Below are 14,686 nucleotides of genomic sequence, written 5' to 3' on the forward strand. Positions count from 1 at the left end.
AATTTGAAACCCACCACTGGTGTGTATGTGTGTGTGTGTCTGTGTGTATTTGTTTTCATAGATTTTCATGGGTGTAGGTATGCTGGTCTTGTTGTATTCGGGTCTTATCCCGTGTAAGATTGAGATAGTCTTGGCAAAGTTTCGGTGAGATGTCACTCGCCATCTTCAGGCTGGTGTTTTCGGCTTTGTATTTGTGTGAGTAAAGCATGGTCGGCGCTGCCGTCTTTCTATAAATCTTGGTGGAGGAATGTGGAGTGCTAGCTTTGTTTCAGTAAGTGGATTGATTGGTGCTGATTGGTCCTGGCTGGGTGTTCGGTGTTGTTTTGTGTTGTAATGGCTTGGGTGGTGGGTGGGGCTCATTTGTTGACTAGGGCTGGTTTCCAGATGTCTGGTAGGCGGGAGGTATCATCACGTTTCTTCATGTTGTGGGGGTGTTTCTCTATTTTGAAAGCTTCCATAATTATTCTCTAGTTGAAGTGTTCAGTTTTGGAGATTAATTTGGTTCCTTCAAAATCAGTTTCGTGTCCTGTAGCTTTAAGGTGCTGGAAAAGGGAGGAAGTTTTTTCTTTTTTTCTTACTGCGTTCTTGTGTTCTGCAATCTGTGCATTTATTCTCCTATTAGTTTGTCCTATGTATGTGGCAGGGCAGATTTTGCTTGGCAAAATCCATGCAAAATCTCCATGTAAAATCTGCCCTGCAACATAAATAGGATAAACTAATAGGAGAATAAATGCACGCATTGGAGAACACAAGAACGCAGTAAGAAAAAAAGAAAAAAAACTTCCTCCCTTTTCCAGCACCTTAAAGCCACAGGACACGAAATTGATTTTGAAGAAACCAAATTAATTATATGTTTTCGTAGATTTTCATGGGTATAGGTATGCAGGTCGTGGCATATTTGGGTCTTTTCCCATATAAGATTGATAGTATCTTGGTGACGTTTTGACGAGATCACATATATTTATAAAAAACGGCACCTCCAATCATGCTTTGCTCGCACAAGCACCAAGCCAAAGGCATCAGCCTGAAGATGACGAATGTGACCTCATCAAAACGTCGCCAAGATACTGTCAAGCTTACACGGGAAAATACCCTTGCTGAAACTTTGCCAAGACAATATCAATCTTACACGAGAAAAGACCCAAATGCAACAAGACGAGCATACCTAAACCTGTGAAAATCTACGAATAAACACACACACACACACACACACACACACACAATGCCTATGCAAGTATGAAGTTGTGGGAATTTATGAATTTGTATTTCCATTCACCTGGAAGGAATCAAGCTGGAATGGCTATTTTAAATGAAAATACAATACAGGTAGTCCTCGACTTACAACAGCTCATTTAGTGACCATTCAAAATTACAATGGCATTAAAAAAAGTGATTCGTGACCATTTTTCACACTTCAGACCATTGCAATATCCCCATGATCACGTGATCCAAATTCAGGCACTTGGCAAATGATATTTTGATGGTTGCAGTGTTCCAAGGACATATGATCACTTTTTGCAACCTTCTGACAAGCAAAGTCAATGGGGAAGCCAGATTCATTTAACAACCATTACTACCTTAACAACTGCCAGGATTCATTTAACAACTGTGGCAAGGTCATAAAGTCAAGAACTACCTGTACTCTAAGCTGCTAGTCTTCAAAAATACTTTTCAAAACATCATGGATGAAGGAATAGTTCTATTTGAAGGCTATTGTTTTACCAGTTGCTCCTGCATACAGATTCCCACCTTATCTCCTCTCACCTCTACAATTCTTGGTGTATCTCCTTTGGGTGCCTTACTGTGATTAGCTAAAACAATAGTTATAGCATAAAGCAACTGAAGAGCAATTACATCATATGGTTTGCCCTTGATACTGAAGAAAAAAAGAATTACTCAGTGGTTTAATTTTCAGATGTTTCTACCAGTTCAAAGGTGAGGGTGGAATTGGGGTTGGGGAAAGGGTGCACATTGGGAATTATTACCATTGAGAGTTCAAAATACACCAGTTTTCATTTTCTCGGCATATTAGCAAGAACTTATAGAATTAACCAGGGAAGAAAGGACTGACTTCTGTTAGTTAAGGTCGACACTAGTACCTAGTACTAGTACCTATGGACTGGCTAAAGATGTATGAGCATATTTTATAAAATAAAAAGAAAGCATGCCCAGTGCTACTAAATTATATAACACAAAAATACTGTATGTATGTATGTATGTATGTATGTATGTATGTATGTATGTATGTATGTTAATATTTTCTATACCAGTTTAAAACATGTAAATTAATCTGTGTAAATTAGTCAGCACATTTCTAAAGCAACTTCAAATTAATGTTATATAGAAAGATATAATCAATTCAAAGTCAATTTATAAATATATTTTAGAAAAATTAAAAAATTAAATAAAATATATGAGCTACTTCTTAGACTCATGAACAACAATCTCATTCTTGCAAACTGTCCCAGCATGGTAATTAGCTCATGTTAATCATATCATGAATTGAGTCTAATTACTTAATTAAGTATTTGGAAATATGCTAGTAGCATCCCCTAACATTCCTAAAATCATCAGAACAATCTGTGGTGGGGGACCCCATGTTGTACAGTAACAGGGTTTTCCACAGTTATATAGTTTCAGTCCTATCGATTTCGAATTTAGCTCATAGGGAATATTATTCAGTTTTAAATAACATGATAACCACCTCACGTTCTCATTGAGAACAAGAAACTAACTAATCTGCCCCTGTCATCTTGTCTGGCAGCCTCAAATTTATAATCTGAATTGACTCACTGGCAAAAAGAAAAGAAGAATGGAGAAGAATTAATATGATAGGATACAAAAAGGAAGAAGTATGACAGGAATGATACCTCAGATATGAGACTTGGTATTCAGACCTACAAAAATTCAAAACAACCAACTATATATTTCCCTATTATATGTGCAATAGGGAGCAGGGGTTGGTTCCTGTACCGATCGGTATTGGTTCACTTCGCATGCACTTCGCAAGCACTGCTCCGCATGCGCCTGCCTCATGTTGCTTGTGCATGCAGTTGACTGTAAATTGTTCTGTGCATGTTCAGAAACATGCCGGCAATGGAAGAAGACACTGGGGAACTGGTTCGGGGGCATGGCCAGCCTGAGTTGCTGCCGGTTCTGTGACTCAGCCTGAGTCACCATACCGGTTTGGCTGAACTGAGCCGAAACAGGAGCAATCCACCTCTGGCAGGGAGCATCTTTCAGTCTGATATATCATAAAGGTGTTAGGAAAAACACTCAGAAAATCTCAGCTTAATGTTGGATCTAAACTGAAAAACAATTCACTTGCTGAAAGTTTTGTATTATAAACCCCTCATCTCTGTAAATTGGGCTAAAAGAAATTCTATGAAATTCAGGGGCAACTTGCTTTTGATTTAAGCAGTTACCAAATGTCTGACATTAAGTCAGTTCCCATTTCAGAGGTGATATTCAGCAGTTTCTGACCAGTTCTGGAGAACCATTAGAAGAAATTTTAAGTAGTTTGGAAAACCAGTAAATACCAACTCTGACTAGCCCCCCCCCCCAATCTATTCTCTGCTTTCTGAGTCCCAGCTGATCGGAAGGGAATAGGGATTTTGCAGTAACCTTCCTCTGGAGTGGGGAGGGAATGGGGATTTTACAATATCCTTCCTCTGGAGTGGGGTGGGAATAGAGATTTTACAGTATCCTTCCCCTTCCACACCCACCAAACCACACCCACCAAGCCATGTCATGCCAAGCCCACCAAGTCATGCCCACAGAACCGGTAGTAAATGTTTTTGAATCCCACCACTGTCCCATTTGCATGCTACTTAACTCTATCCACAAATCACCAAGCCACAGTTCTTTTAAGAAAATATTGGCAAGTGACCATCAAGGATCAGAAAGCATTGCTGGTATGTGAACAAAACCATACAAGTGAAACTTGAAAAATTAGAATATCGTGCAAAAGTTCATTTATTTCAGCACAGTGGTCAAAAGTCCTGTTGCTCCTTGGTCCAAAGTCCTCTTTTCTGATGAAAGCAACTTTTGCCAAAAGCACCAAAAACTGGTTCAATGACCATGGGATTACTGTGCTTGATTGGCCTCTCCATTCTTCCTCCATACTCTGGGTCCTTGGTTTCCAAATGAGATGCAAAAGTTGCTCTTGTTAGAAAAGAGGACTTTGGACCACTGAGCAACAGGACTTTGGAACACTGTGCTTCATTAAGACCAGGGGCAATGCAGCTATCTACCAGATTTTGGAGCACTTCATCCTTCCTTCAGCAGACGAGCTTTATGGGGATGCTGACTTCATTTTCCAGCTGCCCACACTGCCAAAAGCACCAAAACCTGGTTCAATGACTGTTGGATTACTGTGCTTGATTGGCCAGCAAACTCGCCTGACCTGAACCCCATAGAGAATCTATGGGGCATTGCCAAGAGAAAGATGAGAGACATGAGACCGAACAATGCAGAAGAGCTGAAGGCCGCTATTGAAGCATCGTGGTCTTCCATAACACCTCAGCAGTGCCACAAGCAGATAGCTTCCATGCCACGCCGCATTGAGGCAGTAATTGCTGCAAAAGGGCCCAAACCAAGTACTGAGTACATACTGTATGCATGCTTATACTTTTCAGAGGTCCGATATTGTTCTATGTACAATCCTTGTTTTATTGATTGCATGTAATATTCTAATTTTCTGAGATGGTGGTTTGGGGTTTTCATGAGCTGTAAGTCATAATCATCACAATTATGACAAATCACGACTTGAACTATCTTGCTTTGCATGTAATGAGTCTATCTCATATATTAGTTTCACCTTTTAAGTTGCATTACTGAAATAAATGAACTTTTGCACGATATTCTAATTTTTCAAGTTTCACCTGTATGTTTTTGTTCACACACCAGCAATGTTTTCTGGTCCTTGATGGTCAATTGCCAATATTTTCTGAAAAGCACTGTGGCTTGGTGATTTGTGTATACATGGGGGAATATCTATGTGTATATTAATGAGTATATTAATTTTTATATGCCTGTGATTCAGACTACTGTGATCCTTGCCTTCCTAAACATTCTAACCCATCTCTCCTAATTTATTAGTGATTGAAATAGTAGAACAGATCAAAGCAGGAATTAATAAGCTTCACGCCCTTTCATTCACAATGATCCATAAATTTCTGGAATCCTGTATCAAAATAGCTATTTGCTAGCAAACAATAGTACACCTACAAAAATAGGTTAGTTTGTAAGTGTGCTTTTAAGTTGTATCTAGTTTGGGGTTAAAATAAAATTGATTAATAAAGCTAATAATAACTTATTTTTTAAAGCAAAATGAATTGAATATGCTGAAAGATGAAGAATCCGAACAATAAATATGGAACTACAGCAAATATATCATGAAATGCAAAATTCGAAAGTGAAGGTGCAAGTCAACGGAATGAACTTCAAGAACAATTGAACTGTTCAATTGAACTAAAAATAAAAAAAAAATCTGAAGTGCTCAGAGATGACTCCCTGACCTTTCATGTATTGCATACTAGTCTGATTCTCAAGATCCCCATCCATTATATGCTTGAATGAGCTTCATACTTATTGTTCTTTCATATCATTAAAAGAACTAAAAGGTTGGAAAAATGCATAATGTAAAGAAAGGTCAAGTGGTAATCATGGCGTGAAATGCTGAAACATGAGTAAGTATAATAATTCTTTAGATTTTATGCTCCCTGGAGAGGTAGGTGTTCAAAATTGTTCACCTACAAAGGTTTATTCTGTGCTAAATATAGCTCAACACGACTAAATTGTGGAATTATACTGACCTTTTGCTCCTCAGCATCAGCAATGGCCTTTTCCTTGCTCACTTTCTCAGTCTGAAGCCCTATCTTAGTAATCAAAGTTTCAGCATCTTGATTTCTCAGTTGCAGCTCTGCTTCTTGAGAAGCAAGTTTGTATTTTAAGTCTTCTACCTAAGGCAGAACAGCAAAGGCATTTGTTTGAAGAAAACATTCAGCAGAGGAAGCTTTTTTAAATGTGATTACTAAACACCAGGCTTCAGATACACACCCAAACACATTGGACCATTCAGATAAGAACATCAGGAAGCAATGCAAGCATGCCTATGCATTCACTATTCAAGGCTCAGACAGTATGAATAAGACCTAGAAATGATCATTCTTGAAGCAGGAGGCTAAGAAGAACTATTGATTTCTTCCCAATGGGCTCAGAGCAAGAATCTCCTCCTTAGCTGGTTCAAAAGTGGCTATTATAGGACATTCCTGTTCATGTTATCTATGCAAGTCATCCTCAACTTACAACCACAACTGAGCCCAAAATTTATATTGCTAAGTGAGAAATTTGTTAGGTGAGTTTTGCCCCATTTTTCCTACTACATTTGGTAAGTGAATTACTGCAGTTGTTAAGCTGTTAACATGGTTGTTAAGTGAACCTGACTTCCTCATTGGTTTTGCTTGTCAGAAGGTTGCAAATGTGATCACATGACTCCGGGACACTGCAACTGTCATAAATATGAACCGGTTGTCAAGCATCAGAATGTAAATCATGTGCCCATAGGGATGCTGCAAATGTCCTAATGATCATGTCACTTTCTTCAGTGTGTTGTAAGCACAAATGGTCACTAACCAAATTGTTGTAAGTCAAGACTACCTGTACGGATATCTAAGCAGCATAAATATGAATGTCTATTATTTTAGAAATTGAAGGCAAACATTTCTTTTTTTGTATTTTGTTATGTTTCATAGATTCTGTTTGCACAATTACTAGTCTGAAATCATGAATCCAAAGAAGAACTAGTGCATATGCCCATCCATCCCCACTGTCCCTTACACAAGTGTGCACTTTAACACTTTATCAGTTATCTCTTGGAAAACAGGTACAATGCTATTTATATTCTACATCAGAGGTTGTGAAAGTCTGAAATATTGGAGAAAGTTAAATCTGCATTTTTTATTAATGTGTATATTTTGAATTTTTCTTTCATTTCAGTAATTACTAATGTATATTTTCTCTATTATATGTGGATGTTTAGTGGTAAAATATAGATTACATTAACTGTGCACATTAACACATTTGCATATAGGCTAGAGATTGGGGCTTTCACATTAAATTATGAGCAGAATAAATTCTTATTCATGTTCATTGAAAACTAGCTGCTATTCAATATATTATAAGAAAGGATCTATGTCTGTCGAGATTCTCAGTCATCCAGTTAATAGTTGTCTCAAATGTGTTTTTTTTCCTTAGGCAAAAGGCAACTTGGCTATTTTTTCATGAGGAAGAATAAAATGTTTTGTTCCCCACCACCATACCATCCAGTCTCAACTATCTGTACCTATCCTTCCACTCACCCACCCCATCACAACTGATGAAGCTTTTTGGGTGAGAAGTGAAACATTTTCTTGCTCTTCCTCAAGGAAAGAACAGTCCAGTTGCCTTTTGAAAGAAAGAAAAACCCACCTTTCAGATAAGAAAGGCTCTTGTTTTTCACATAGCACTAGATCAAATATAAGAAATCTGAGGTTCTTCAAACACTGATAATGGTTATATGTTAGCACATTGGTGTTGACTCTTAGTGACCACATACATTTTCTCCAGAATGATCTAAGATTTTTTATCTGGGCACTGTTGCTACAATGGTGTTGGTCATTTTCTTCTTCTATTTCCTTCCATCTTTCCCAGCACTATATAACTTTCTCTAGAAAGCTATGCATGCATGATGTACATAATATGTTCAAAGTGAGATCATTTGTGTCTAGTTATTTGTGCCTTTAATGAGCACTCTGGGTTGATTTGTTCAATGATCTATTAATTTGTTTTCTTGGCAATCTATGATATCTTCAGGAGGCTTCTTCACTACCCTGTTTCCCTGAAAATAAAATCTCCCTGGATAATAAGCCCAATCAGGCTTTTAAGCACATGTGCTAAAATAAGTCCTCCCCAAAAATATTGCAATACAGCAGCAGCCATGAGGTGACCACAGTCGCTGCCTCTTGAACCTCAAAACTAATAAGACCTCCCCAAAAATAAGGCCAAGCGCTTATTTCGGGGGTCAAAAAAATAAGACCCAGTCTTATTTTCAGGGAAACACGGTACTAAAGTTCAAAAGTATCAATAAAGCTTCTTCAAAGTCCAACTTTTTCTCATATAAAGTCATAGCAAAATGCATATAGCCACATTACATCTGAACATCTTTTCCAGGGCCTTCATTGCTACTTTATGAAGTATCATATATGCTAGTCTGCAGTATATTTCTTGCTAGTTTCTTTATTGTTGGTAATCAATGCTACAGGAAGCAGATATACTCAACTTCAATATCTTCATTGACAGTTCTAAAAGTGGTTGGTATTCTGCAAATATTACTGGACCAAAGCTAATCAGCTTTAACAGTATATAGTTAATAGTCATGAAAATGTTTTTGCAAAATTTATAATTAAAAATTATTTAGACTATCACAGTTTCCCATCCTTGCATTGATTACATAGATTCCAAATAAACACAGATGCAAATGTTGTAGATATATCTTGATTAAGTTTCTAGGAGCAATTCAAGATGCTGGTTATTACCTGTAAAACCTTCATAGCATTCAGTGACGTGCAGTCAGGAGAGGCAGGGGAGGCGGAGCCTCACCGCTCTCATCATGAAAATAAAAAAAAAATACTCCGGGAAGCCGCGAAAGTGGCTGGGAGAGGTGCGCGGCTTGGTTTACCCTCCCTGGACATCTCAGCAGCAGCCCCAAGTGTGCCGATCTCGCCATTTTTGGCATTGGGCGAGCCCGGGATACTTGCAAGGGGAATGGGACCACGTGTGCAGGAGGCTCCTCAGCTCCAGCCTCAATCAGCACAGCCGCGGTCCCCTTCATGTTGGCTCAGGAAGGAGGGGAGTGGGACCACATGTGCAGGGGAAGGGGATCGCGGCTGTGCTAATCTGAGGCTGTGCACTGAGGAGCCACCTGCACACGTGGTCCCATTCCCCTTGCAAGGATCCCGGGCTCGCCCGATGCAAAAAATGCCTTGGTAACATCATCAGTGCTAGAAGGGGGTGGGGGGAAGGAGGAGAAAGGAGAAGTTTCTCTTCTCAGAAATGCCTTGTTAGTGGAGCTGCAGCAGCCTGCCTGCCCCTTTCTGACATTTCTGAGAAGAGAAACTTCTCCGTTTGGGCTGCGCCTGTGCGATCGGAGCAACCACGTGGTTTGATGACATCACCAGCCTCACCAGTCATAAACCTCACCGCATGTCACTGATAGCATTATATCTGGTTTTATAAATAACTATTTCAGAAATGGCATGCTTTGGTTCATTGCTTGCTAAGTCCCTTGTTTGGATATTAAAAACAGGTCTTCTATGTCCCAGTTTCTGATGCCCCTATCCCTCCAATGTCCACCCCTTTGATCATATTTAAAACACATCTTAAAATCTGAGTATTTCTCCAGACTAGAATGGTAGGTAGATCTTCTGGGCTATTTGTTTGGTAGTATAGGCATTCTGTTTCTGGAAATTCAGTTTTTGCAATCTTTTTATCTATTGTTAATTATGTTATGTTACATGTTGGCCAGAACCGGGATGGAGTCAGGTGGCTACATTAACAAACAAACATTTTAATTTCTCAAAGAGATTCTTAACATAGGATCTAAAGATAATTCTGCTTTTAGATATTTCTAAATAATTATAAAACTATAACTCCAAATAAACAGCAGAAAAATAATATTTATTATCCCAAGACTTACCTGAGAAGCAGTTGTTTTCAGCTTCTGAATTCCATTAATAAGGTGTTCCTTATGTTGAAAAATTTTCTGAATTTTCTTTTCTAGAAGATTCTTGAAGAGCATTATTTGTTCTAGGAAGCTCTTAGGGGTTGTGTAATTGTATCTCTTCTCATTTAATTGAAATTTTGCACTTATCTCATTCACACTAGCATGGGCATATGCCATAAAATAGCAAATGGAGTCATATAACTGTGGCTGAAAAAAAATATAAAATACATTTTAAATTAGAAATAAAAATGTTGAAAAGACTAAGTACAAAACTAGACACAATAGATATCCCTCTATGTTCATATCCAGGGTCAATATATTGCACCAGATATTATCATTCAGGTTTTGGTTCATAGGCACCATTTTGGAAATCAGACAAGGTTCTCAATTTGATACCCCATATATACATTAGACTATTAGACCAGTATATATCTATATAGTCATTAGCCATTCTTCTGAGAATTAAAGAACTCAAGCACTACTTATGTTATCTTTATCTATCTATCTATCTATCTATCTATCTATCTATCTATCTATCTATCTATCATCTATCTATCTATCTATCTATCTATCTATCTATCATCTATCTATCTATCATCTATCATCTCTAAGTCATCTTCCTCCAAATATAAACTCCAAAATTAGTTGGGGAAAGCAATGAGGGCCATATTGACATTGACAAATAATATGTTTAATCAAAGGTCAACAGATGACATTGGCATTAACCTGAAATGATTATTTAGCCAAAAGACCTCACAGAAACTTTTTTTAAAAAAGAATTTCTCATCAGTTCAGCTGTAAAAGCCATGCTACATCTGGAATTCCCAAACAATGCATAATTGATGGGAGTTGTAACCCCATTAATTGGAGTGAGGTCAGAGCTAAGGCCAAAATACATGGATTAAACATATGCAGCTGCTTTAAAATGTAAATTGCAACACTCAATGGGGAAATGTTAATGGGATCTGAGCATGCATGGAGAGAGGAAATTTCATTATTTTCTAGATGTTCTTCAAGCATTAATAGGAAAGAAAATGGTTGTTTCCACTCTATTTGCTTGCTCTGATTCCATTTAGCATCATCCCCCTCCCAATTACTGATGTAATTTGAATAAAATAAATAAATAAAACTCAATGTTTTCAAATATAGTTTATATCTGAGAAAGCATGAAATCCTATGCAGATGAAATAGAACATGCTAGGATCCAGTAGAAGTCAACAAAAAAAAAAAAAAAAAAACAAGGCTGTTGCTTAATTCCATCACCAGAACAGAGATCCTTTGACAAGTCAATTCGTAAGGGACTGATGGACTTATTGGTCAGGTTATTATTCTGCCTCATTCATTGCTGATTAATTCAAACTATGTAGCTTTATTTTATACATTAAAATAACCCATGTAGATAAACACATATTGTATAAAAAATACAATAAAAAACAATACTATTGATTCTTTAATCTAAAACTATATTTACATAATATGCATCTATATGAAAGAAGGATAATACAATTCATTTAGAGTTTGGACATTTGTTTAAGAAATATTTGAAAATCATATGGCCTATTTGTTTCCAAAATGTTCATTTTATTATGTAGTAATGCATTAAAACGCTGTGGTATACACGTAAGCAATTTCCATTTTGTCCTCTATGACTTCTACCGTAGTTAACTTTCTAATTTGTGGAATCACATCTCCCTCATTTTAATGATTATTTATTGCACTCAGTTCAAGATGTATGCAGTTCAATTAATCAAGGGAAACTTAAAAATCAATTAATATGAATTAAATGAGCTACAGCAACTCTTAGGAAAGTCACACATAATTTACCAAAGCATTGTCAATAATGCTTAGAGATCTTTTGGAAAATTATTCATGAGTGATTGTTGATATAGCTAAACGTTTCAAGCCAACATAATTAATATTACAAAGAAGCTCATTTAGACAACTTGTAATTTATCTTTGGAACAAAACTTATTTTTGAACATGGCTTCTTTAATAAGAACTGCCTTTAAACTAGAATAATGGCAGTAAGACTGAAATAAGGATTACATGACTTGGATGCAAAGTGACTAAACTCTCACTTTTGAATGGAAATGTTTCATGCACATTAGAAAAAAAATGACAGCAAGCAAAGTCTGCTAGACCTTAAGTAGTTAAATTACTCCTATTTTGCGCACGCACGTGAGTGCGCGCGCGCACACACACACACACACACACACACACACACACACACACACGTGCATTAACAAGGAGAACTTTGTTCCAGAATTACTGGCTTCTGCCCAGCCATGATCCTTATGAGAGACATTTACGTAGCAGTTTTGAAAAGCCTTTGGTAACACTTTTATTTGTAAATCAGCCAGGAAAGAAGTAGGTTCCGGTAGAGCTGGAAGTGGCCTGAGACAACTTGTTCCAATGGGGCAAAATAACTATTGTTATCAAGCTTAACAAAATGGCACAGCATGGGGTGCATGCTGAGCTGCTGAGCCCAAGAGCAGCTGGTTGTAATTCACACTGTTTTTCACAAAACTCTAATCGTTCTGAGCAGACCGCTTTGATGATTGGTCTTCCTTGCATTTTCAATTTGTCACTTTCTCTTATGATAAGGTCAGCAGTGACAACACTTCCTGACATTAACAGCTGTGTCTTCTAAAAGGGTCATTGTGGAACTACTAATTGCAGTAATTTCATTAGCATAAATTATTTATTCCACTATTCAGTTATCTCCAAGGTTTTGGTGGTGTTTTGTTCAATATTGCACCTTATTTGTTTTTTCAGGATCAGCTCTATCAAACCAAAAGGCAAATAATATTATGGCTAATTTGACCTTCTTTAGAAGTAAAATCTTGGGTTCTCCCTTTTATTTAATTTACAAATATTAAATATCAGTGGATAAGCTTAAAATCAATAATATCTGTATTTCTATTATTCTTTTTAAAAAAATCATCAATATACTGGGAAATACACATATTTTAAATGAAACATGTAATTCAAGCATCTCCATGTAGCATGAACAGATCCAGCAATGGCAATCAATATTTAGGAATAATTTTCTAAACAAAGTATAAAATAATAAGAAATTGGTCAAGATCATGTACACATGACCAAATAATCTTGGGCAGACCCACCATGCATCTTCAGTGTCTCACTTTGCCATATTCTACAGCAGTTAGAATCATTTGAGGGACAATTAATCTCTTGTATTAAGCTGAACACAAGCAAAACCATCCTTTAAATTTAATGTAATACAGTTAGGAACTTAAGGGTGGAAACAGTTCTGCATGGCTATAACTCTCTTGCATGAAATTTGAATAAAATATCTTAACAGAGTTATGGATGATCCTTCATATATGTCCTTATACATGTAAATGGTGCAGAGTATGCATATTTTTTAAAGAAAAAAAATGTCTAGCATCAACAGTTAAGCATGGCATAGAATTCTGCATAATCAGCACCATTTCTGAACAAATAGCTAATAGGGTCATCAAATCATCTAGCTAGTTTGGAAAAAAGAAAGAGGGAGGGAAGAAAAGAAAGAAAAGAAAGGAAGGAAGGAAGGAAGGAAGGAAGGAAGGGAAGGAAGGAAGGAAAAAAGAAAGAAAGAAAGAAAGAAAGAAAGAAAGAAAGAAAGAAAGAAAGAAAAACTAATTGAATCTAATAAAATGCATGAAAAATTGCTACTCTGGGAAAAATTTCTGAACTGAGGCCAAAAGCTTTCTTTTGGCTTTTTCATTAAAATAAGTTCCATCCATGTATCAGTAGTACATATATGGGGGTTCTACCAGCAGTGTCATAAAATGATAAGCCCTAACACTCATTAAAAAAATGAAGAAAAACCTCTGGGGATATTTTTCCTTTTTGATTTGAGGATAAGATACAAAGTTGGCAGCAACTTTTTAAATTTTTATGTACAATTTAATCCACTTAAATGTCCCACCATTGCTTGGCTTTTATAGCCTCTCAATACATGCAGTTACTATGGCTTTTAAATCATGGGGTTGGACCAATTAGAAGTTGAATGAAGGTTCTACTAATGAATGTAATTATAGATCTCGAATCTGTTGTCTCAAGTTTACTGGATAATATAGCTTATGCACTCTAATGACCATTATATGTGGTCAACTGTCCTTAACAAATGGAAATAAATGGTTTCTCCTAGATATTTAAAATCAGTGTACAATAGATAAATTGTATAAATTAAGAGAGAAAGCCAGATCACATCAATAAGCCCTCTGCTGACAGAAAACTCTGCACAGAGGAGACATCATTTTTTTTCCTTGCAGAAGTTAAATCCCATCTTTTGAAAAAGCTAATAAAAATCCTGACATGCAATGCAAAGTTCCCTAAGTCACACTCTCTTGTGGATATTTACTTGAAACAAATTCCATTATTTTTCTAGGTTATCCAATGCAAACTTGCTTCTTCCCTCTCCCACCATTTGATCTACTTGAACCTGTTGCTACTTTCTGCTCAGTTCCTACTTGTAAAATTCAAAGGGGGAAATTAATTTGGAATTAAAAACAATAGGGAAAATGCTGTTGGCTGTATATTTCAGCCATTCCTGCCTCATCTAGTTCAGTGTTGAGTCAAGTATGGCTTTTTTCCTATCTCATTGAAGAAATTAATGAAAAAGTTTTGAAAAACTAATAATCTCTACTTTGGGAATTCAAAAAAATAGCAATAGTAACAATTAAAATGGGATAATAATAATTTAATAACTAACAGAATATAATTTTTAACAGATGGTACCCAATTCAAGAAGCAACAAAATCTTATTACAATTTGTGAAGATATTGCTTGGACTTTAACAACTTTACATTGTCTCTTACAGTACTACTTTTGTACAGCTTAATCTTAATTCTTAAAAATATTAACCATGATAAAAATATCATAATATGCAGCTGTGTGTGTTTGTGGGTGTATGCA

The 14,686-nt window shown here is 36.6% G+C and overlaps 1 protein-coding gene across 1 annotated transcript in view; it reads right to left on the reverse strand.

Moving 5' to 3' along the window:
- Positions 1 to 14,686, reverse strand: part of DNAH11 (dynein axonemal heavy chain 11) — a 190,316-nt gene that overhangs the window by 69,265 nt on the left and 106,365 nt on the right. Inside the window, exons 56-57 of the mRNA XM_081971445.1 lie at positions 9,737 to 9,970; positions 5,817 to 5,963 (exon numbers count right to left, since the gene is read on the reverse strand). Of these exons, the coding sequence (XP_081827571.1) occupies positions 5,817 to 5,963; positions 9,737 to 9,970 (381 nt within the window). The remainder of the gene's footprint in view (positions 1 to 5,816; positions 5,964 to 9,736; positions 9,971 to 14,686) is intronic.

This window comes from Natrix helvetica (genome assembly GCF_964273705.1).
Source record: "Natrix helvetica genome assembly, chromosome: Z".
Taxonomy (NCBI): Eukaryota; Metazoa; Chordata; class Lepidosauria; order Squamata; family Natricidae; genus Natrix; species Natrix helvetica.